The sequence below is a fragment of the Coenobita brevimanus genome, chromosome 98 (genome assembly GCF_032717465.1).
Source record: "Coenobita brevimanus isolate Jiangsu-jjx chromosome 98, ASM3271746v2, whole genome shotgun sequence".
Lineage (NCBI taxonomy): Eukaryota > Metazoa > Arthropoda > Malacostraca > Decapoda > Coenobitidae > Coenobita > Coenobita brevimanus.
The window spans coordinates 24,254,729-24,279,458 of record NC_137051.1 but is presented as its reverse complement, the minus strand read 5'-3'; the positions used below and the strand labels follow the sequence as shown (position 1 = coordinate 24,279,458).

Sequence of the window (24,730 nt, the reverse complement as noted above, 5' to 3'; positions counted from 1 at the left end):
AGTTCAGTATTTGCCGCCTGATGAGTGGACGTTCAATTATTGCTTGTGACCATGCTTCCACCCCCTCATATTGCTGCCCTCTGTGCATGTGTAGGTGCCTGTGAATGTAAATATCACTTAGGCTTCTCCCTCCCTTTCTTATATAAAGTTTTATTATGAGAACAGGTCATACGGCATATTTCAAGGGGAAATAAACAGGGAGAATTAGCGAACGAGTGCATGTGAGGTGTTGCCAGGTGATAATTAGCCCATTCCAGATGTATGGCAGTATCAATTACCTTTTCTCTTTCTTTTATATATTATTTTGTATAAGAATAGGGCAAAGGGCATATTTCAATGGATAAAATGAGTGGAAAAATCCGTCCAGCATTTGTGTAGCGCAGCGCAGCTGGTCAGGTGGGAGGAGAGGGTAATGGAGGGGAGGTAAGGAGGAGGGGAGTCAAGGACAGGAGAAAAATGGCTAAATTATCAACAGTGGATGGGAGTACAGGTGACATTAGCAGAACTGAGTATAGCTGGACACTGGTAGTACTGATAGATGATACAAGCCACCACTTGAAAGCCTGGGCGAATTCAAAATAACACAGAATCACAAATGTGACGCCCTGTGGTATGATCCCTTGCTCCCGAGCATCATGAAAGTGACGCCCCGTGGTTAAGGGGTTAAGGATTTGAATTTATAAAAGGCAGACTTTCCTGATCTACAAGATGACCTGCCGACATGTAAATTACCCCCACTAATACCAATACACCAGTCCTGTATGAGACAGTCCTAGCATGTATTCAATATGGATGGTGGGTGTTAGCGCTGAAATGGTGACATGTGGAGGTGTAGGAGGACTACTGGGCCTTGGGATAGGCTACTGCCCCCGAGATATAGGCCCTGAAGCCTTTGCCCAGAGTCGGACACATAAAAAAAAATATATATATATATATACACCGGGGAAATGACTGACATCACCCATAATGATCGTCTTGGAATTTCTGGCATGGTAGTAAAGAAAATGATGGAAGATTATGTGGGCAGAGGACATATACTTTACCCAAATAATTGGTACACCTCTCCAGAGTTAGCAATGCACCTGCTTTCAAGAGGCACTGGTTCATAAAGCACAGCCAGGTGGAACTGACATTGCATGCCACGCTTCAGTGCTGAGCAAGAGAGTGGCACAGTTCAGTTGCAACATAGCACTGACCTCCTTGCCCTGAGATGGCGAGACAAGCGTGATGTGCACATGCTATCAGCTGTGCACACAGGTGCTCTCGTCAACACAGGGAGAAAACATCGTGTGACAGGCAAGCGTATTTGAAAGCCAAATGCAATCACGGATACAATCATAACGTGCACTTGGTTGATAAAAGCGACATGTGGATTGGTAGTGTGGAGTGCATTCGTCATTCTGTCAAGTGGTACAAGAAATTCTTTTTCCACTTGGTTGATGTGTACATTTTGAATGCACATCACTGCTGCTACCAGAAAACCAGGAAGACAATCTCTATGCGGAAGTTTGTGTATGATTGTGTGTGCAATCTTGCAGGAGTACGGTCACTAGTCATCAGTGCCACGGGGGCGTACAAGTGCGATTCGTGGCCGGACTGACAGACTTGCTGTAAGGGATTAGGTTGCACAGCACTACCTAGAAAAGATGCCACCATCCAGTGAAGGACAAGGGCCAACGAGAGTGGGCAGAAATGCACAAGTGCGATGCCACGTGTATGCAACAACCGAGAGGCAGCAACCTGAGAGAAAGCTCACCATCTATCAGTGTCACGCATGCAAGATGCCTCTCTGTCCTCCCTGCTTCCCTGAGTATCATTCACTTGCAAAATACTGAATGAGTAACCAAAGAAAATGTAAATAGTACCATAAGAGTGGAAAAGTGACCCTGTACATAATATGGTTTAAGAAAGTGATTATATTTGTATAACTAAGGAATTGCAATATTGTAAGGTAGAAGTAAGAGTTTGTGTAAATATTGAAAAGTAAGTCATGAAAAGAGAGTGAGTGTGTTTCCTAGACAATGGCTTCTTATAAAAGTGTACAGTACTCTTAACCTGCAAAGGAAGGGCAGAGAGGGATCACTCTTGGCCTGGCCAAACTCCACATCTCACGACTTGCCTGAGAGGTTAGTATTTATTTGTTTTCCTTCAGTATTTTCTGTCCGTCCCCATTTCTTTCCTAGTACAGTTATCCTCTTATGTTACTCATGCATTTGCTGGAGAAATAGTCATAATCAATGATGAATGCTGAAACTACAAAAATTTACAGGCGCAGAACACCCAAATGCTTTCACCACACCTGACCCTGGTAATCGGTCATTATCGTCTTTTTACAGTGCGAAATATGCCTAAACACACAAAGCTAACCCCATTATCTCGACCCAGGGAGAAAATATCATCTTTCTCCTCCCTATTCACACACACACACACACACACACACACACACACACACACACACACACACACACACACACACACACACACAACCACCTTGTTTACGGTTATAACTTCTTACAGGCATGAAAAAACGTGAAAATATGAGAAAAATACCTTTAGGGGGGGTATCTTTACCTATTTGCTCAGGTTTGCTGTACTTGTCTGAATCATTTTGCATATTCTTTGCATTGCACATCCACTACAGGAAAGTTTTCCGTGTTTTCATGGAAGGAAAAGTCTCCCTTTCCTTCCCGCTAATAAGCTTGTGCGAGGTGCGGATCGCAGGTCATCTCGCGTTTCAACCGCCACTGTCGTGTACACTCAAGGAATGACGTTTATCTCGTTTATGTCTAAAAATAGAATCTCTAGGCTCCCTTTTCCAACAAACTCCACCTCCCCGACTACAAAAATAGGTCGATACTTCCATAAACACTGAAAATTAAAAAAAAAAAAAAAATAATTTTTTATATTGAAACCTGGTGTATTATGTACTGGTATACTTCGAAATACACATATCTTGCCATTTCACACCATTTCAGCATCACTGACATGTCTTTTGGTTAAAAGAAAAAAACACTGCAATGTTGCATCACGGCAACACCTAGGTGTGACCAATATCACCTGCGTAAATTCGCGCAAATTCCGCGCTCCATTGCACAGCTGAGGATGGGTCTAGGAACCTCAAAATTGCACTGCCATGTGCGTCTGATGTTCCTCTTCAATTTGGCAAGGGAAAAAATCGATTTTTCGAAATTTAAAAAAATCGGTCCCTGGATGTGGACCAGTGCGTGATGGGTCTCAACATATTCCGGAGGCACGGCCACGGAAGGGTTAAATGTAAGACACCCATTGCATGTCACATCCGAAGAGATGTACAAAGTCATTAACCTACAACCACTCATTATCAGACCACATCAAAGAGCAAAGATGTCATGGAACAATTTAGAAACAAGAGAAGATAAGATATACTATAGTCTGACCAGTGATATTACTATCAGCATGCTTGATTCCCAAGCTCAGTCCTGGAAACCAATTAGGCTACATAGAATGAGAATCAAGGTACATAAACTATTAATAAAATCAAACTTGTGATGTAAGTAATGTAAATGAACATACTGAAAAACTAGAAAGCACTCAGAGAGCGCATACCTCCGCCAATGCCATTGCCATTACAAAGGATCCGGATCCGGATACGTGGATATAGCATCCGGATCCAGACCGCCCCCAAATTTAAAAAACTCCTTCTTGGTCCATGACCCACCTTTCCACAAAATTACATTGAAATTTATTGAGAACTTTTAAGATATTGTGCAGGAGATTCTGGATCCGGATATGGATCTGCCTCAAAGTTTAACCATTTCTATCTTGGCCCATGGCCCACTCTTTCACAAAATTCACCAAAATCTGTTTCTAATTTTTTTAGTTATTACGGATCCGGATCCGCCCGCAAATTTAATCAATTCCTTCTAGCTCCTTGGCCCACCTTTCCACCAAATTTCATTGAAATTCATTGAGAATTTTTTTGGATAGTGTGCGGGATACTCCGGATCCGGATCCGGATCCACCCCCAAATTAAATCGTTTCTTCCTTGGCCCATGGCCCACCCTTCCACAATATTTCATCAAATTCCGTTCATAACTTTTTGAGTAATCCTGCTAACAGACAGACAAATAAACCAACGTAGGGTAAAACATAACCTCCTTGGCAAATAATTATATGAATATAAATGAAAGAGAATGAATGGAAAGAAGTCAGATAGTAATACTGTGAGTGAATGATTACTGTATATAACAAGGGTGATCAGTAGGTAGAAATGATGGTATGATATGTGTGTGAAAGATAACTTTGTAAGATATAAAATTAAAGTATGAGTGAATGCTGGTATGATAGTGAACAATAATGCATATGTAAGAAATGAATGGCAATCAAGCATGAGGCTGTTAGAAAATGAGTGAATAAAAATCTGCGTAGTGAAACAGTGGTATAAATGGAACTGTAGTAACAATATTAGAATGAAAGTCAGTGTGAAAGAGTGAATGCAATTCCAGAAATAAAAGAATGAATGTTTAATAGGTATGAAAGCAAGCAAAAGAGGTTTATACTAAGTGGATTTAAATATAAACAAGAAACTTCATATTACTTGAAGTCATGTAGTGATCAGACCTGCAGTAAACAAGCGACACAGATATAGAAGAGAACGGCCACTTGCGTGTGAAAGCTAAGGAGAATTATGGCAGCAATGGGTACGAAGGATAAAGTGACTGTAATAACAAGATATAATACCAATATACACAATAATAAGTGGATATTGCATCATTTTTTAATACTCCTCATACATTCAATTTTTCTGACTAACTTTCTGTAGATCTCAACTTTCTACCTAATGAGTGAAACGTTCTCTCACTCACGCTTTCTTAGTCCTAGTCTAAGTCTAGGGCCGAGTAAGAAGCTAAAGGGTACGAGTGAAAAGCAAGACTGAGAGTGATGGAATCATTTATGAAGTAGAGTCTAGGATTAGAGGGTCAAGTACGAGTTTAATGGGGTCGAACGGAAGGTCAGGTACAGTATAATGGGCTGACTGTAAAGTGAAGTCGAGTATTGGCTTCGATAGGTTCAGGAAGCTTGGTGTGAGGCTGGGATCATGTTGTAAGGTTCAGGATATGTGGTGAGTGTGAGTGGAATGTCAGATGCAAAATGGGTGGGGAGTGTTAGGAGGCGAGAAGGTCGGGTGTAACGTAAGATCAAGTACTGACCTAAGTAGGATTAATGGCAAGGGGTGTGGGGTTGGGGTCGAGCAGCAGGGTCGAGTGAAAGATGGTCAACTGAAAGGAGTCAGGTGAGAAGTCGGTCGAGAATATGAAGTCGAGAGCGATGTAGGATGCGGTACTGATCTCAGTGAGGCCGAGCATGAAGTATGATCGAGTGTAAGAGTTTCGCTAAGATATAACTAAGAGTGAGGGATTGCAGTATGAAGTAGGGTTAAATGTAAGTTTTGTGTAAAGTAAGATTAAATACCGTCCTGGGTGATGGTGGGGGGTGAATGATATAAGCCTGAGGTCGTGTTAGATGGTCCCAGGTCCTGGCTGAGTGTCAGGGATCGTGGCATGTGAGATGGTGGAGAGACGTGCGGTGTGTTGTGAGATGGTGGGTCGAAATAAATAGGGGCAGGAGAGAAAATGAATCGAATAAGCAGTAAGGTCGAATGTAAAGATGCCGAATTATTAATTTTAGTAATGTTAAACAAAAGGGTTTGAGTAAGGATTGGGATGGAGTCAAACGTAGGATATAATATAAGGAGTTGAATACACTTGCCTGTGTGGGGTCGAGGGCGAGCGGTGCGAGGTTGGGGTCGTGCAGCAGTGTTCGAGGGTCCAGGTTGATGGGTGACTGACGCCGTCCCTGCGAACACATGGCCCATGCAGGGTTGATCACGCCCCAGAACTCAGGACCTGCAGGAGAAAAAAGATAAGTATTAGGTTGAATGCAAACCAGGTGAATGAGGGAGGTAGTTTTTTCTTTATTAGGATCTGCAAAACCAAGCGGTTGACAGGAGCTTTTTACTCTACAGTTCGGGCCAGCTGAAAGAACAGAATTCATGAAGGAGAAAATAATCACGAAAATAAATAATCTGGGAACAGAGTACCTAGAAGATGGATATAGCCGACGAGATAGTTTTATTTATTTTCATTTATTTATTTTTTTATTTATATAGTTTTGAATGGCGAGTTGCTTGAGGAGGTAGAGTGTTTTAAATATCTAGGGTCACATGTTGCTGTGGATGGAAGAATAGATGCAGAAGTGAAGTTTAGAATAAATGAAGTAGGAAAGGTGCTGGGAGGAATGAAAAAAGTGTTTAGATGTCGTTCGCTTAGAATGGATGTAAAGAGAAGGCTGTATGAGGGTGTTATGGTACCAACTGCATTATATGGGGCTGAAACATAGAATATGGGTGTAGCAGAAAGGAAAAGTTTGAATGTAATGGAGATGAGGTGTCTGAGGAGTATGTGTGGAGTGACGCGTATGGATCGAGTGCGGAATGATGAAGTGCGAAGGAAAACTGGAGTTGTTCGGGAGATGGCTGGTAGAGTTGAGCAGAGGGTATTGCGATGGTTTGGGCATATGGAGAGAATGGATAATGAGCGATTGGTGAAAAAGATAACTAGATCTGATGTGAGAGGTGTAAGGCTGAGAGGAAGACCACGAATAGGATGGGTGGACAGTGTGAAGAGAGCGCTGGATGCGAGAGAGATGTCTATTGAGCAAGGAAGAGTGGCTGTGCGTGACAGAAATAAATGAAGAGAAATTGTGAATGAATAAGTGATGACGCAGCCCTGAGGGGATATTCTCCCGCATTTGGTCTGATCAGCTATTTCCGGTCAGGTGCGGGTAAGGGGATGAGTCTGTTATGATGTGGCAGGGGTAAACCAGCTCTGCTGTCGGGCCCTGCTGCGGATGTCACTGATTGCATTGCGCAGTTGACCCTTGTGCGGTGTGGTGCGGTGAGGATCTGTCCGTTCTCCCCTTTGGGGCTAAGATGCGAATGAATGTGTTTGAATGGATGAGTAAATGGGGAGTGTGTCGTCCTGTCTCGGCTACCTCCCATTCCTTGGGGGAAGCAGCCTAGGTATATAGATAGATAGATAGATTTATTTTGTATACCGAAAGGAGAAATGAAAACAAAGTGAGTGAGATTTTTTTTCTCTTGCTTTCGGGATCTACCGGAAAAAGAGACCCCGTGGGGAGGTATGAAGAGCACAATGGATAAAGGAGGTGTTTTATCCTTGTTCTGGATATGCCGGGAAAAGAACTGAATAACAATGTGGAAGAGATATGCCGGGATTTGTGGGCTCAGGAAGAGAAAGAAAACTAACAAACTAAATGAGCTGATTTTCTGCTTCCATGTTTACCTTTTCATTATGATCGATTAAAATACGTGACTATACTCGTCTACCAGTGACAATAATAAGACAGTACAAAAAAGCCCTTGTGCCGAGTTGGTAGAAAGCGGCATGTAGTAATAGACCCAGGTTCGAATTCTGTCTGGAGCAAAGAACGGTTTAAGGATTTTAATTTCGTTAAAAACATAGATATTGATCTACTAAAAGACCTGACGATATGCCGTAAAAATATCCCCCCTAATACCAATACAACAGTCCTGTATGAGACAACCCTAGTATGTATTCAGTATGGGTGGTGGGTGTTAGCGCTGAAGTAGTGGCATGTGGAGGTAGGAGGACTGCTGGGTCTCCGGGAATGGGCTGTGAAGCCTATGCCCGAAATCGGACACATTTAAAAAAAAAAAAAAAAATCTAAATACTAAAATGCTGTTAGTAAGCTCAAGATTCTAACTGCTGATTTGAACCTCCACATTTTAACCTTTGATGCTGGATTGCATTACTACAGTCTTTACTGATCCCACAATGACTGGTTAGCAAGAATGTTAGATAAAGACAAGAACATTCTTGTATTTTATTCTGGCCAATGCCAGTTGATAATACTCAATAGCGGAAATTTCAGGCTTATTGTTCTTAAGGAAAGCAAGAAACTACGGTGACATTTATACTGCAAGTATGAAAATACATTTTATAAATTATATGAATATATAGGGATGGCAGAGCTCCAAAAACCACTGGAACAAGGTCGAGGCAATAAAAAGGCCTATAACCCCAACCCCATATTTTATCTTAACATTTTTTTATGCACTGCACAGTTTAATAATGCTTTTACAATAATTATGACACTTCTTGTTATGTGCACTTATTTTTACTTATTATGCCATAATGGTATCGACTGCATTAAAACGAAAATAGATATAGGAATAGCGTTATACTAGTATTTCCTCTTACTGCCTCTACCTCGCTCTATCGGTTTTGGTGAACTGTCATCCCTATACCTTCACATATTCTATGAAAAAGTACTTTTATACTTGTTACACTGATTCTGTTAACGCCTCTGTCTTACAGATTATTTATTTATTTTTTTATTCTTTCAACTGAAAGCGTCATAATAGTAAAGTGGTTAATGAAAGCTCCTCCCCATTGGAAAAGCCTTTCTTGTGCTGAATAAAATCGTTTGGAGTTAACAACTAGAACGGACATACGGAGAGTGCAACACCTGTGCTTTACAGTCGGTCTACAACCGAACATTTGACCCTTCCCTGAGACCTTTATTTTTGAGTGACTATTCTTAAATTTGAAACATTTTATCCTTACTTAACCAATTGCTCATAATCTTGAATTATTTCATACTTACGTTACCAGCAACATTTCCACTAAGTTAGGTTGGTCCAAATTGGATAAATAATGTTTTACTTGACATTACCCTACCACCTTGACTCTGTACCGATTATTTCCAAAACAGAATCACATCATCTCTGGATGAACTGGAGCCATTGCACTAGGTTTGATCCAAGTTGAATACAAATCTTTTGAGTTAAGGTGCTGAAACTTTGACCTTATCCTGTGAGTTTTACATTTTACCTCTGCCTAAAAAAGGAATTACTCACCTTATGCTGACCAGCAAATGGGCTTTCTTGTTTGGTTTAAATCTGACCAAAATTGTAAATGTTGACCTGTTCGCAACCTTTGGCCTCTTACATTTTTTACTCATTATCAGTCAAGGATCAGAGTCATTCGAGGCTGAAATTTCTCTATAAAAAAGTTAAAGTTATTGGTTGAGTCATTTGCTAGGCCGTTCAAAGAAAGAAGAAGAAGGAGTATATAGAGACATTCAGGCTTTAACAAATTCTTTTAGCATTTTCCCGCTATGTTCCAGCTACTTGAGAAGATTTTGCCTACAGAAAAACTTGAGGGTTACGGTTAGATGTTAACAAAGATTTAAAACTTTTGTGCTTTGGAGGTACACTGGATTTTGTTGAGGCTTCTGGGCGCATTAGAGCCATCCCTACATACAGTATCTACTGACAGAGTGTGTGTGTGTGTGTGTGTGTGTGTGTGTGTGTGTGTGTGTGTGTGTGTGTGTGTGTGTGTGTGTGTGTGTGTGTGTGTGTGTGTGTGTGTGTGTGTGTGTGTCTGAGTGTGTGTGTGTGTGTGTGTGTGTGTGTGTGAACAAGCTGGTGGTTCAAACTAGGTGCTGGATGGGTGAGTGAGTTGGTGGGTGGGCAGATGAGTGGGTGGACAGGTCCGGTGGGAGGAGTGGGGCGGGTGAGCAGGAAGAATTGTTGGGTGGGTCGACAAGCGGGGTGAATGGAGTGGATGGGGTGGGTAACTGGGGAGGGAGGGGCAGGTGGGTGGGGTGGGTGAGTTTCTTTGGTGGGTGGTTGGGTGGCCTTTGGTGGGAGATTTGGTGAGGTGGGTTTGTAAATGGGCTTTGTGGGTGGATGGGCTTCCTGAGTGGATGTATGGCTTGCTGGTGAACGAGGCAAGAAACTGGCTTAGTACTGCTTGTGAATGGGTAGCTGTATCTCTTTGTGGGTTAGTGAATGGGCTGGCTTTATTGGTGGGTTTGTGGATGTTTGGCTTCCCAGATATACAAGGTAGGAGATGGGATTAATACTTCGGGTGGATGGATTGGGGAAAATAGGCTCATTATGGAATAGGTTCATGGTGTAAATACATCAATGGCTGACGGTCCAGGAGGAAAAATGGATCCATGGGCGGATACATCCTTGAGGGAAATCTGCACAAGTGGAAACATAGGACAAATGGAGAAGAAAGGTCTATGGAAATAACCGTTCCACGATAAATAAAAAGTTCCATGTAGAGATTTGTGTCCCATGGGGAAAAAATAGGTCCATGAGGAGAACTACATCCTTGAAGGGAAATAGATGCATGGAAAAAACATCCACTGGGAACATCAGTCACTGGCAGGAAAATAGACCCAAAGGAAACATAGGCCACAGGTGCAAATATAAGTCCATGGGAACACAGGTCACAGGTGCAAATATAGGTCCATGGGAACATAGGTTACTGATGGGAAAATAGGTCATGGGGGAAACTAAGCCCATGAGAAAATACATCGACTTGAAAATTAGGTCCATGGGTAAAACAGGACCATGCGAGAAGACAGATGGAAGATTAAAAATAGCTTCATGGAGGAAAATTGGTCTAATGGAGAATGTATGTCCATGGCGGAAAATCTGCTCATGAGATGAAAACTAGTGGGCGGGGAAATGATCCCTAATGGGGTATATCCATAGACAGGCTTCTGTACTAGGAATTCTGACAAAATCGTGATAGCTCTTCTTCGGTTCAAGGCCATTTCATGAAATCTAGTGGGCGGGGAAATGATCCCTAAGGGGGTATATCCATAGACAGGCTTCTGTACTAGGAATTCTGACAAAATCGTGATAGCTCTTCTTCGGTTCAAGGCCATTTCATGAAATCTAAACTGGATATGAACTTACATAAATGCTTCATACTCCTGAAGCTGACATATACTTTAGGAGACCTCTAGTCAAGAATATTCAGACTGTACAGTATATTGCATTATATGTTATCTGTGAAGCTCTTGTACCAAAAGAAAGAGACGTTTTATTTTAGAAAGAAAGAAAAAAATAACAATATTGCAATGGTTCCTTTGTAGCAGTATCTCACACTTTCATGATTATGTAGATCATGTTTTTCCAATACTGATGTACGAGTAAAGACTGTTATGGTTCGGATGAGTCTAGTCCTATACTCCAGCTAATGCCATCAAATTTTACTTTGCTAATAATGATGATAGGAGACTGAGAGTGGTGATACTGGTACCAAGAACCTTCATTTCTTCGAGACAGCTCTAGTACTCTACTGTTATCAACTTCAAACGATTTTCGTTACTTGAGAGTGAGCCTTTTAGCCCTAGAGTGTGAAGGTTATTACACTGTATCATTATATAACTAACTTCATTGCTGCTGTTGAATGTAATAGTTAACTTCACATTAGCAACAGATACAATGTTACAGGTATTAATGACCCCTTCAGCCCAATGATGTTTTTATTGCTTTATTCTCGATTCTTTCTATTAGATTTCTTTCCGAGTACGTGAAAGAGAGCCCATAGTAGTGAAGGGATCAGTAAAGGTTATATCCAATACCCACCATTCTGAAAAATCTGACCTATACCGAAGACGAAAAAAATGACAGATAGCAAGAATTCAACAAAAATGTCAATAGGTTTGAAAATGCTGACAGTAAGGGAGAAAGTGAACAAATTCTTTGGATCATCAGATCTGTCTTTCGAACTGCTGGTTCCTCTTCAGGGATGTCAAACCACTCATCATTATAGCCCTTTCAGTCCAATGACATATTTTATGTATGGTATCCCCAGGCGATTTTCTTCCCGATGACGTACTTTGTTTGATATCCCCAGGCGATTTTCTTCAGCTTGGTAAAGTCCCCTGGTGGAGAAGGCTCTCATAAACCTCTCCAGTTTTAATGAATATTATGTACATCATCAAATGGAGTAATGTCACAGTTTGCTGAATACTTCGAACAGGCTTGGCTCAGGTAATGTCTGCCAAATGTGTGATGAATGTTCTATATGCTACAAAATACTGTCTTACTGTCTAAAACACATCGTAAGGCCATGTCACGTAATTATTAATGCTAAGTAAGTAAAGTTGCACGGTGTTTTTATTTTTTTATTTTTTTTAGCTTAAAACTGTCCGACAGTTCCAGACTTCCAGAGTCGCAGCAAATGTTCAAAACATTACACAGGAAAGCAAGCAGCAACAGACCTATTGGTCCTTTCGTGTCTGTTTGGTATAGGGAAGGTTGTAACTAACAGAAATATTCTATTGGTTAAAGAAAAGGATAGAAAAGCAGGAAGTCTCCCTCCACCCACCGAACCCTCCAGCCGAAGCCGGCAGAGAATGGTGGGAAGGACCACCATGGAGCATAGCTGTCATGGAAGTTTTATAGGAAAGAAGGAATGGAAATTTTATCCTATACTATCTACCTGAAAAGGAAAGTAACGTTAGGTTAACCTTATACTGAAAAAAGAAAAAAAAATGTATACACGACAGAAATTTATTATTCAGGAACGAACAGATTTAGCTTGCGATTAGAAGACATATACTTATCCAAACGATTTTTAAAGGTTAGCACTGTATCGCCGTTTAGCCTACTACTTTGGAGGGACAGTTTGTTTCATAAATTTACAACTGGGAATGGACAAATGCTCAGCTTCATGCGGCTGAAATCGTTTGCTGATAATTTAATGCCCATTACCTCTAGTATAATTTGAGCGATCAACTGTGAAGTATCTATCGATTATCGTGTCCTTAGAATATTTTGACTACTTGAATTAAATCTCCTAATAACCTGCATCTGAGTGTGAAATGGAGGGAGAGTAAGAAATTGTTTTGGAAGGAGGTAAAGAAAGTAAGGCAGTGTGAAAGGGGAAATAGTAGGGGAGTGAAAGATAGGAATAATAGATTGTTGGTGGAGAAGAGAGAGAAACTGAGGAGATGGAAGGAGCACTTTGAGGATTTGTTGAATGTGGAGAGTGAGAGCAGTGCGAGTATAAGTGGTTGGGGAATGGCTGGGAGAAGAAGAGATGAGAGGAGGGAGGAAGAGATCAGTAGGGCGGAAGTAGTGGAAGCGATAAAGACTATTAAGTTGGGAAAGGCCCCAGGAATTGATGGAGTGTGTGGTGAAATGCTTAGGTATGGGGGTGAGATTGTTGTGGAGTGGATATGGAAGTTGTGTAGTTTGGCTTGGGAAGAGGGAAGGGTTCCAGAGGACTGGAAATCAGATATAATTGTTCCTTTATACAAAGGAAAAGGAGAGAGAGAAGTATGTGGTGACAATAGGGGTATTTGCCTACTTAGTGTGACTGGTAAAATATATGGTAGAATACTCATTGATAGGGTTAGGCATATGACAGAGGAGCTAGTTGGAGAAGAACAAGGGGGATTTAGGAAGGGAAAAGGGTGTATAGATCAGATATTTGTTCTAAGATGTTTAGTGGAGAAGTATCTAGAGAAGGGAAGGAAAGTGTATGCTGCCTTCATGGACTTAGAGAAAGCTTATGACAGAATAGATGGGCAAGGTATGTGGAAGGTATTAAGAATATATGGAGTGGAGGGAAAATTGTTGAGTGCTGTGAAGAGTATGTACGAGGGAGCTAGGGTTACGGTGCGAGTGGATGGTGAGCCGAGTGAGTTCTTTGATCTCAATGTGGGACTGAAACAGGGTTGTGTGATGTCTCCATGGCTATTTAATATATATATGGATGGGGTCGTAAAGGAGGTGCAGGGTAGGGCAGTGGATGTGGGGGTGGCTCTAATGAGGGTGAGATTTGGAAGCTTCCGGTGTTGCTGTTTGCTGATGATACAGTACTGTTGAGTGAAGATGAATGGGAGCTGCAAGGTTTGGTGAATGAATTTGGGACAGTGTGTAGGAGGAAGAATCTGAAAGTTAATGTAAACAAAAGTAAAGTTATGGTGTTTGAGAGGAATGAAGTCACAGAGTGTGCAGTGAGGTTGGATGGTGAGGATATGGAGAATGTGAGTGCATTCAAGTACTTGGGTAGTGTGATGAGTAAGGATGGAACTTTGGGGGATGAAGTGCGTGAAAGGGTACAGCAGGGAAGGAAGGTTGTTGGTACACTGAAAGCAGTGATGAGAAATAGGGAGGTGAGTATGGAAGTTAAGAAGTCACTGCATGATAGTATTGTGATCCCTACCCTGACGTATGGAAACGAGGCATGGACCTTGCAAGAGGGGAACAAGTCAAGAGTGAAAGCAGTGGAAATGAGTTACTTGAGAGGAGCATGTGGAGTGACATGGAGGGACAGGTTGACGAATGAAGAAGTGAAGGAACGCTGTGGGGTGGATGTGGATGTGGTTGAGAAGATTAGGAGAAATACACTGAAGTGGTTTGGACATGTGAAGAGAATGGAGAATGAAAGACTGACTAAGAGGGTGTATGTAGGTGAGGTGGAAGGAGGGAGAGGGAGAGGTAGACCGAGGATGAGGTGGAGGGATGGAGTTGAGAGGTATATGAGGGAGGGGGGGGTGAGTTGGGGGGAGGGTAGTCAAATGGTGGGTGACAGAGCGACTTGGAGGCGTTTTGTCTGCGGCCACCCTTTGCGGGATTAGGGCGTCGGGCTATAGATAGATAGATAGATAGAAAAAGATTCAAGGTTTCTAGACGCTCCTTGTTTGGTTTCTTTTTCATTTTGGGTATCATCTTTTCACATCCTTCTCTGAGCTCTGTCAAGTTTCTACACTTCTTATTTAGCTGACCTTTTTTAGAGTATCACTAACACAGAGAGTAGGCCAGCATACTCTCATAAACCTCTACGTCCTACTGTCTACACCACACTGCATGCACATTAGATATCACACCTTCTGTTTCCATCCCACCTTATTTTTATGAATGGAGGACACTTATAATCTAGTGTACGGACTGTTTCTTTTATTTAATTGTTTTTTCCTTTCTCTGTTCATCTTCTGTTAAAACAAAATCATAATACAGTGACCAGTATTGAATGCAGCATTCCAAGTGCAGGTGTACTGAGGAATTATACAAAGTGATGACGGTACGAGTATTTTCAGGTTTATATTCAAATGCAATACTTATGAATCCAGTCAATTTACTGGCTTTTTAAACAGCATCTGCACACTGTTTGTTTGGTTTCAGATCATTTGTTATTATAACTACTAAATCTTATGCATGGCTCACACAATCAAGTTGGACATTATTCATGTTATTACTGGCCCTTAAGTTTTTGCTGCAAATGGCTTAACACTTTACATTAATTAATACTGAGGTCCATTTGCCATGTTTAGGCACAATTAAACAGTTTATCAAGATCTCTCTAAATTTCCCTCTGCAGTGATCTGTCTACTCTACTATCTCCTTAAGTATCATCCGCAAATTTAGAAATCTTATAAAATAACCCTTCATCAATATCATTTATGTATATTAAAAAATAAGAATATGACCTAACACTGAACCCTGTGGCACTCCACTTATAACAACAAAAGGTCCCTTGCTATATCCTTTTTTTCACTGCTGGAAATACGATAGCATGGTCAACACTGCATTTCTGGAGTAAATGCATTTTTAACATATTAACCATACTCTAATTTTGCTTGCATAATGTGTACACAGTGCCATCCCAACAAAACTAAAGAAAGGTGGCGAGGGCTTTTTTTTACCTTTACCTAACAATTATGCATGTCTGTTTACGTGGCTCAGTACACGAGAATCTGAGTACTGTACGCTGATTACCATAATGAAATAGAATTTAATGCATTGTGGTGCTGTCAAACGTTTTATTATGAGGTCAGCTCTCATTCCCATTGACTAGTTTATTTATATTACAGCGAAACTCAGTGTGGAAGTACTGCACGTCCGCATGCATCAGTCTGAGCAGTGCGAGGGTAGACGTTTGTTTTGATTTTAGAGTACAAATTGTATATACTTACCCAGAAAAGTTACTCCCTGTTGTCTGGTGCCAATTGTTCGCTTGTTAGTGTAACACCGTGGCACTGCAGAGATGTTAAAGGCGGTACAATTGTAGAGCAGACCATAGTAGACGACGTTCACTCGGCCTTTCCAACAGGGCGACTAAGCTGAGGCATGTTTTGCCTCCCCGCGCGGCATCTATGTTTTCAGATGTATGGTCACGACTGTGAGTTCTTTTCATAACACAATAAAATCGTTAACAGGCAGCAGAAGCAAAATAAAAATACGTCACCGTGTTGAAGAGGTTAGTCCCTCTGACCCAAGGGTGTCTTTTATTTTGTTCCAGTTGACGTCATACAATTTTATTTAGCTTAGGGGAGATTTCTTATGCTGAAGGAATTACTGAAGTCTAACTCTTACCACTCCAATTCAAAAATTCTCTCCTAAACTGACTAAAGCATCATAGAGGCAGCAAGAATCAAATACATAATGCGTCATGGTTCGAAAAGGCTAATCAGTCGTCCGTGTTCAACATTAATTTCTAAAACCAGATATCCGCTTTTGTTGGCTTCAGGGTTTTGAGGACGACATTTAACTGTGGGATTTCAAGGACTCACAACACAGCTGCATAACAACGCAAACTGTCTGTGGTAATAAAATACTGGAGCTACCGCTGTCGGCAGAGGATTTATGGAGACTATTAACAGACTCAGTTTGACTCACGCCTAGCTTAATAAAATCCCCTGGCGTTAAATGGAACTAAATACTAGGGTCTTCCCTATCATGAAAATGGCTTACGGTGACGGAACTAAAACCCCGGCTCCTATGCTTACTCTGAACTGAATAAAATTGTCTGATGTTTGCTGGAAATGAATGGTGGAAAATGTCCCTGGCCATGAGAGGGTTAATATAAGGACTCTGATATGAGTCCACTTGTGGTTTGCCGGTCCTGGGCGTGTCTGCTTAATCACAGTCATCACCATTATATATTTTTTTACCCTTTCAACCTGAGATCATACATTTCATTTTATGCTTGCTATCTTTAGACATTTTATTCTTTTTTTTTTTTTTATAAAAGACTTTCAAGCAGGAACAGTTACATTTATTCCTCATAAATTCATTCACTAATAATAAGAAAATCGTCATGTAGTTACCTTATTAGAATAAAACAATAAATCATCCAAAGGAAGGGGCTGACACCCTCAACCCAACGACGTCTTTATGGCCACTGCCGAGCGATTTGTTTAGCGTAGGCAAAACTTCTTAAAGCAAAACTGCTAGAAAAGGTTGTTTCTAACTCATCCAGTCAAAACACACACACACACACACACACACACACACACACACACACACACACACACACACACACACAAGTAAAACAAATTTGTTTGACAATATCATGAATAAACTATGAAGTCGTTATGAGACTGAAGGGTTACTAAGGAGAGAGAGAGAGAGAGAGAGAGAGAGAGAGAGAGAGAGAGAGAGAGAGAGAGAGAGCAGGGGTACCCGGCATCGCCGGGCCAAAAAGAACACTTTAATCCTATTTGTTATAACTCAATCTTTCTTTCTACTCCAGAAAGACAATATATCCCTTATGCTTTTGAAATGGGATTATAATAGATCCAGGAACTTTCTTTTTCAGCTTTCGCAGTCTAACGCACAGTATTTGTGTGCACTTGTTTACTATTACCGGTGACCTCAAATGGCCTCGGAGGTCAATCTCATATAGCCCATGTCTGAATTGGAGGTCATGTGAGTCTCATTGCCAAAAATTAGGCTGCTGGGTCCAGTTGTTCGAATGTGTACAGTATTACCACTGACCTCAAATGACTTCCAAGTGACCTCAAATGACCTCGGAGGTCAACCTCACATAGCCTATGTCCGAATTGGAGGTCGTGTGAGTCTCCATGGCAAAAACTGGGCTGTAAGGGTACCCGGCGTTGCCCAGGCCAAAAAGGCGAATGCTCTACCGGTGACCTCAAATGACCCATATCTGAATTTTGACTCAAAAACCATCCTTGAGTCACCTTGATTCAGAATATATATAGGTCTGGGGGTCTCTGGTCCTTGGTTTGGGAGTGACTGAAGGACAAACAAACAAACAAACAACGCGGCTCTTATATATCTATATATATATATATATATATATATATATTTATATATATATATATATATATATATATATATATATATATATTATAATATCTATCTGTCTATCAATCTATCTATCTATCTATCTATCTATCTATCTATCTATATATATATAACAATACCGCATCCTTCTATATCTATGTGCTGTGAATTATATACACCCTGTGCTGTCCCTCAGACTCTCGCTTGATTTCTAACTTGTACTGCAGTGTAATAAAAAAAAAAATGTTTCTCTGAGCGCGAAGAACAAATAGCACCACTCCTTACAGTTTTACCTAGTAAGTTTCATTAGAACTCTGCGCTCACCAGACCGAAATCAAATAATTTTAGTACTACCCTCTCCTACTTACAGTGACTGTAGCTAATCCAGCAAGTTGTAAAAACAATTTTTAATGTTAAACGGAGAATACCAGTGATTTAATTCCTGCATGATTTGATACGGACAAGTTAATTCCAAAATCAACGTAATTTTACTTCGAGCTCTTAGACACACAGCGTTAAAAAGTCTCGAGATCGTATGAAGAGGGAAATAAAGTGGTAACCGGGAACAGACAGTACAGGAAAGAATGCCAGTCAGCTCTTGCAATACTGAACTAAACAGATGGTACCAGGCACAACAAACTTCGTCCGACAGTAGCATTTTTATTGTTAAATACTGAATCGATACTGCCAGTGTCAGTACGGCGAACAATTAAAGTCTAAGGTAATGATGCATATGTTTTCAAGTTGCTCCCTCTGAAAATCCGTGATATTGCGTTTTGTCTTTCAAGGTCACTCAAGGTCAAAGGTCATGGTGCCAAATAAAAGCCCATATGAGACTTCCTGTATCTTGATAATAGTAAATATCTGTCTTCAACGAGTTACCGGTTATAGCCCCCTGAATATCCGTGACCTTGATTTTGACCTGTCAAGGGCACTTACGGTCAGAGGTCTTGGTACTAATTAAAAGCCTTCATGGAACTTCCTATACGTCGATAATAATAAATATCTCAATATCTTCAACTAGTTTAGAGTTATAGCCCCCTGAATATCCGTGACCTCGAGTTTGACCTTTCAAGTTCACTCAAGTTCAAAGGTCTTCTGCGAAATGAAAGCCCATACTACGAGTTCCTGTACGTTCATAATAATAAATATCTCTATCTTCAATCGCTTTCAAGTTATACCCCTCTGAAAATCCGTGACCTAGATTTTGACCTTTCACCGTCGCTCGATTACCTCAAAAATTTAATAACTTTCTTTTGGGACCAGTGCCCACTGATCCTGAAAGTATCATGTAATTTCATTCAACCTTTATTCCGTAATGTTGCTAACAAACAAAGAACGAAAGGAAGAAACAAACAAGGAAACTCGATCAAAAGCAATACCTCGCCAGACACCATCATAGCGAGGTAACAACGGGCAAGTATGTCAACAGCAGTTACGGCCTTACTTAGCATCGAGAGAGAATTTATGTCTTGAGAGAAATAAGGAAGAGGCAAAAAGAGAAACGGGTCAAAAGTAAGGAAGGGTAAACAATTAGAAAGAGAAAACGAGATAAAGAACAGAAGAGTAATTAGGAGTGAGAAGAATAAATGAGGCAGAGGCAATATGGGAAGTGAGTGAGGAAAGAGGAAGAGGAATGAGGAAGATCAATGAAAGGGAATAAATAATGTGTGAGGATTAGAGGAGAAATGATGAGGAAACAAATGAAATGTGTTAGGAAAATAAAGAGATGAGAAAGGTTCAGTGACAAAGAAAAGACAAAGATGGGGAGAGAAACAAGCAAGGGGAAAGGAGGGAGATGAGAGAGAGTAATGGTAAAAGAGAGAATAGAAAGGAGAATAATGGTAAAAGAGAGAGAATAGAAAGGAGAATGAAGAGATAAAAGAGATAAAAGGAAGACAGAGAAGAGAGGAGAGACATAAGAATGAGGTAAGGAGAGAAAAGAGCCATGAGAGAGGTAAGAGAGAGTCGACAGAGAACGCAAGTCTTCTCCCAGAGTTCGCGATCCCATTTTCCTATGTTATTCTTACTTCCTGTGTGATAACCTTCTCGAAACATTAACATCTTCTTTGTGCTCTTCTTACCTCTAGACACTTTTCATCAACCTGAGAGACACCTTTTGCATTTAGAAGGTTAATGAAAGCCAAACCTAACCCCTCCAGTGCAAAAAAATGGCACAAAGTCAACAGAACAGAAAAAATAGCATGTAAGTGACGTCGCCGGTGTGACTATGTCGATGATATGTATTCTTTATTTCCTGCTACTTCTATTCTTTTTTTTTTTTTTTTTAGATGCTGGTATGACCTTTATTTCTGAAAATTTTTCTTCACTCTAACTTTTTCCTCTTTCTCCTCCTCCTCCTCCTCCTCCACCTCCTCCTCCTTCGCCGCTCCTCATATTTCCAGCTTTATCATCCGCAAATCTTTTCCTGATCACTTCCTCATTTACAAATCGATGAAGAAACACACACACACACACACACACACACACACACACACACACACACACACACACACACACACACACACACACACACACACACACACACACACACACATGCATCGGAGAGAGAGAGAGAGAGAGAGAGAGAGAGAGAGAAAGAGAGAGAGAGAGAGGTACGACTTCAACCGTAAGTACAGCCTTTAAATGGCAGTAATTACTCAAAATCACTCTTACCAAGTGTGTGTGTGTGTATATATATATATATATATATATATATATATATATATATATATATATATATATATATATAATCGTCCCAGCCAACTTTTTCTTCAAGCACTATAATGTTTCCTTCTATCTTGACCAAAATAAGTGTTTATTTCCTTTTAGTCGTGGTATATTGCTTAAGCCTTTCAACTCGGGTACGTCCTTTATGTTTTATCTGACTACTACCAGACGGACTTATTGAATTTAAGAAGGATCTGAAATGGAGGAGAGACTGACTAAGGCAATATCTAATCCCTATGGCTGGAAAAATTTCTATCGTTAATTAAATACATGTGAAGGTAGCAAGGACGTCATAATGAATACGTCATCGTGTTGAATGGATTAAATGCCTCACTCCGATGACGCTTTCCTTAGTCAGTAGGTACTTGACACCATCAGAGGCATTATTCATCTCTGAAAGGACTTCAGGAAGTGAAGGAGCTAAAGTACGAGTAGACAGAGCCTTCATTAACCGCTTCAATAATAACGGCCTCTTTGAAACTGAAGTAAGCTGTTTGGAAGTAAAGAGAATAAAAGTCACCGGAATCAAGGGCTTGATGAAGGAATGGGATACCAGAATAACACTCCGCTTTCGGCTCAGGGTGTGCCACATCTATTTAAAAATATAAAAAGTGCTGCACCCGCGACGACCAACTGGTATTAAGGTCGAATGTCTGCCCTGGCGCTGTGACTTGCCTTTCGAAATCAAAATAATTTATTTTTTATTTTTATTCCTGCTTAATCGTTAACCCTTCCACAAACTTTGGGTCTAATCAGATCAAAACTATTTGGCCAGACACCGCCTAGTGACCCTGTCATTTGACCTTGCATTGCGACCTTTGACCTTTGACTGTTCTCAAAATAAGATCTCTTTATCCTTTTTTAACCTGAACTCTTTCGCAAAGTTTAACGTACACCGGATAAAATCTACTTAGGATGACCATGCCATGCAGTTCTGACGTTTGACCTATTGTTCCAAAAACAATAGACCACTTTCTCGGGTGATTCTCTGCTATTGCACCAAGTCTGATCCAGATCAGATCAAAACTGTTTGTTTAGCTTACACACAGAAACAGGGGTCATTCTTTGACCTTTCCTTGTGACCTTGCCCTATGACTTTTTTTCGTAAAATTCAGTCCATTTGTTGCTGCGTGACACTAACCTTAGTTTGGTTCAAATGAGATCAGAACTGTTGGAGTTCAACTTGCCTTGTATCTCTGGACTTTGACGAATTCTCTCTGGCTCTGATCCTTGAGTACGTATTCTAGAAATCATGTCCTTTTATTCTTGTCTCATACTTAACCGTTCCACAAAGTATGGTCTAAATCAGATAAAACTTTTGAAGTTGACCTTGCCTTCTAACCTTGACTATTGATCTGTTGTTCTAAGAAAAAAAAAAAAAAAAAAACTGGTTTGATTCAATGTCTCTCTCATCCATTGCACGATGTTTGGCTAAGTTCGGACAAAAGGTTAGAGTCATTTTGTTAACAATCATACACACGGGCCGAACGTTGACTTTACCGTGTGACCTTGAACTTTGTCTCAAAATTGAATACCTTCATTTTTGCTTTACTATAACCCCTTCCCCAGTGTTTTGTCAGAATTAGATAGAACTTTAAATTGATTTTGCCGGATCAGAGTTTGTCCTCACCCTGCGACCTTGACTATGACCTATTATTAAAAAAAAAAAAAAAAAAACAGGTTTCCATATGGGCTGTCCCTCCATTCTTTGGCCAAGTTTCGAGAAAAATGGAGAACAGCTTTCTGAGTTATTAACACACACACACACACACACACACACACACACACACACACACACACACACACACACACACACACACACACACTGCCCCAGATATATATTTCGGTACTCGCTACGCAGTGGGGTGTAAAATTATCTGTAGTTGTAACAGAATGCCTGCCTTCCACCACCGCAATGAAAAGGTCACATACCGTTTTTCTGAACTCTTTCTCCTCTGTCTGGAGTTCCTCTCACCTAAGGAAAAAAAATATGATCTCGTATCACCAAGATTATTACAGCATATTTCCGATGCACCATCGTAGAAGAAGGACAAAAGAAGATGAAGAAGAAGAAGACGAAGAAGAAGACGAAGAAGAAGAATATGATGATGATGATGATGATGATGATGATGATGATGATGATGGTGATGATGATGATGATGATGATGATGATGATGATGATGGTGATGATGATGATGATGATGATGATGATGATGATGACAAATAAGAAGAGGAAGAAGAAGGTGGTGATGATGATGATGATGATGATGATGATGATGATGATGATGATGATGATGGCGACGACGACGACGACGACGACGACGACGACGACGACGAAGAAGAAGAAGAAGAAGAAGAAGGAGGAAGAGGAGGAGGAGGAGGAAGAGGAGGAGGAGGAGGAGGAGGAGGAGGAGGAGAAGGAGGAGGAGGAGGAGGAGGAGGAGGAGGAGGAGGAGGAGAAGGAGGAGGAGATAGAATTCTTAGATTAATACTTAATGACTATAGGAGGATTATTAAGGCAGACTTCCTTTTTTTTTTTTTTTCAGAAGATGAACAGAGGAAGGACAATCAAAGTAAATAAAACAAACCTATGCACTAGATTGCAGGTGTCCTCCATCCATAAAAAAATTGACAGGTGGACTTGAACTGCTGTAGGTTGAAGTCTGGGGGAAACTATTCTGGGAAAGCGAGTTCCAAAGAGAAGCAGTTCTGGGAATAAAAGAACTCTGATAGGTAGAAGTTCTGCAATATGGCAGTGTGACAGACCAGGCATAAGTGCTACCAGATGCCCGTGTGGCAAGGGGGAAGGCATGGAGAGGTGGCACAATGGATGCAACTTCGTCTGAGAATTTGCTATAAAATTATCTTTAAATTAATGCAAGGGAGAGAACATTCCTTTTTACTTGTAGAGTAGGTAGTTTATTTGTAAATTCTGGGTTATTAATCATTCTTATAGTTGTATTCTGAATTTTGTCCAATTGTTTTAGTGCAACCTCTCCTCATTCACTTCATAAGGGTGAGCAGTATTAGAGCTGACAGCGGACATGACTTGTAAATTATAGCTAACTGCTCGTCAGTGATGAAGTTACGGATTCTGTAAAATAGTCTAAGTTTCTTTGAAGCGGTTTCAGCAAAGTGATCTGTTATAAGTGGTCGAAGTGAAAGTACTGTGAAGTGAAACACCGAGAATTTCCATACTTTTAGAGATACGAATTGTGGTTGCATTGAAGGTACAGTAATATAGGATTCAGGCAATGTTTGTTTATTAAGTAACCTGTATATATCTGGTTTTCCTTGCATCGAATGCGACAATGTTATTTTGACCCCATTCAGTGATCTTAGATAAGTCTTGATTTATGGAGATTGTTGTAATGAGTTGGGAGTTAGAGATATCTATCTTTGTGAATCGGTGATTAATTGTGAAGGAACTGTGAAGCATTGACTCATCCGCATATGAATGAATGGGATTATGGTTGATAGACATGAGATCATTAACATAAATTAGAAATGGAGTTGGAGCCAGGACTGATCCTTGTGGCACGGCGGCATTAACCAAGTGGAAATTGGAATATACTATACATCATCTACTCTTACCTTTCTGTTGCTGAGATATGAGGAAATCAGTGAAACAAAAGGTGACAAGCCGTATCAAGGGAGTTTGGATAGCAGGGAACAGTGACACACTCTGTCATAAGCTATAGAAATATCAAGGGCTAATGCATTGGTTTTCCATGTTGGTCAATTGACTGATGGATAGTATGAGTCAAGTGATTGAGTATATCAATACCTGATCTTTCGTGACGAAAACCATACTGTCTGTCCCCAGTTGTTGGACTGAAGATATTTAAGAATGTGCTTTTTAATAACAGTCTTAAATGTGATAGCCATTGGTCCGTAATCAAATGGATCAAAGGAACTTCCTATCTTCGGAACTGGGTGGCTATTGGCTTCTTTCCATGAATTAGGAAATGAAAAAAAGAAGTATACATAGTTTGAATAATGTAACTAGAACAGGACAAGTAATTATTGCTAAGACCCAGTCCTCCTCAACAGTAAGATACGTAACAA

The 24,730-nt window shown here is 40.6% G+C and overlaps 1 protein-coding gene across 1 annotated transcript in view; it reads right to left on the bottom strand.

The window, feature by feature from the left end:
* The window catches only part of LOC145414077 (carbonic anhydrase-related protein 10-like), a 411,901-nt gene that overhangs the window by 85,710 nt on the left and 301,461 nt on the right, over positions 1-24,730 (bottom strand). The window contains exon 3 of the mRNA XM_080283641.1: positions 5,749-5,885. Within this exon, the coding sequence (XP_080139767.1) occupies positions 5,749-5,885 (137 nt within the window). The remainder of the gene's footprint in view (positions 1-5,748; positions 5,886-24,730) is intronic.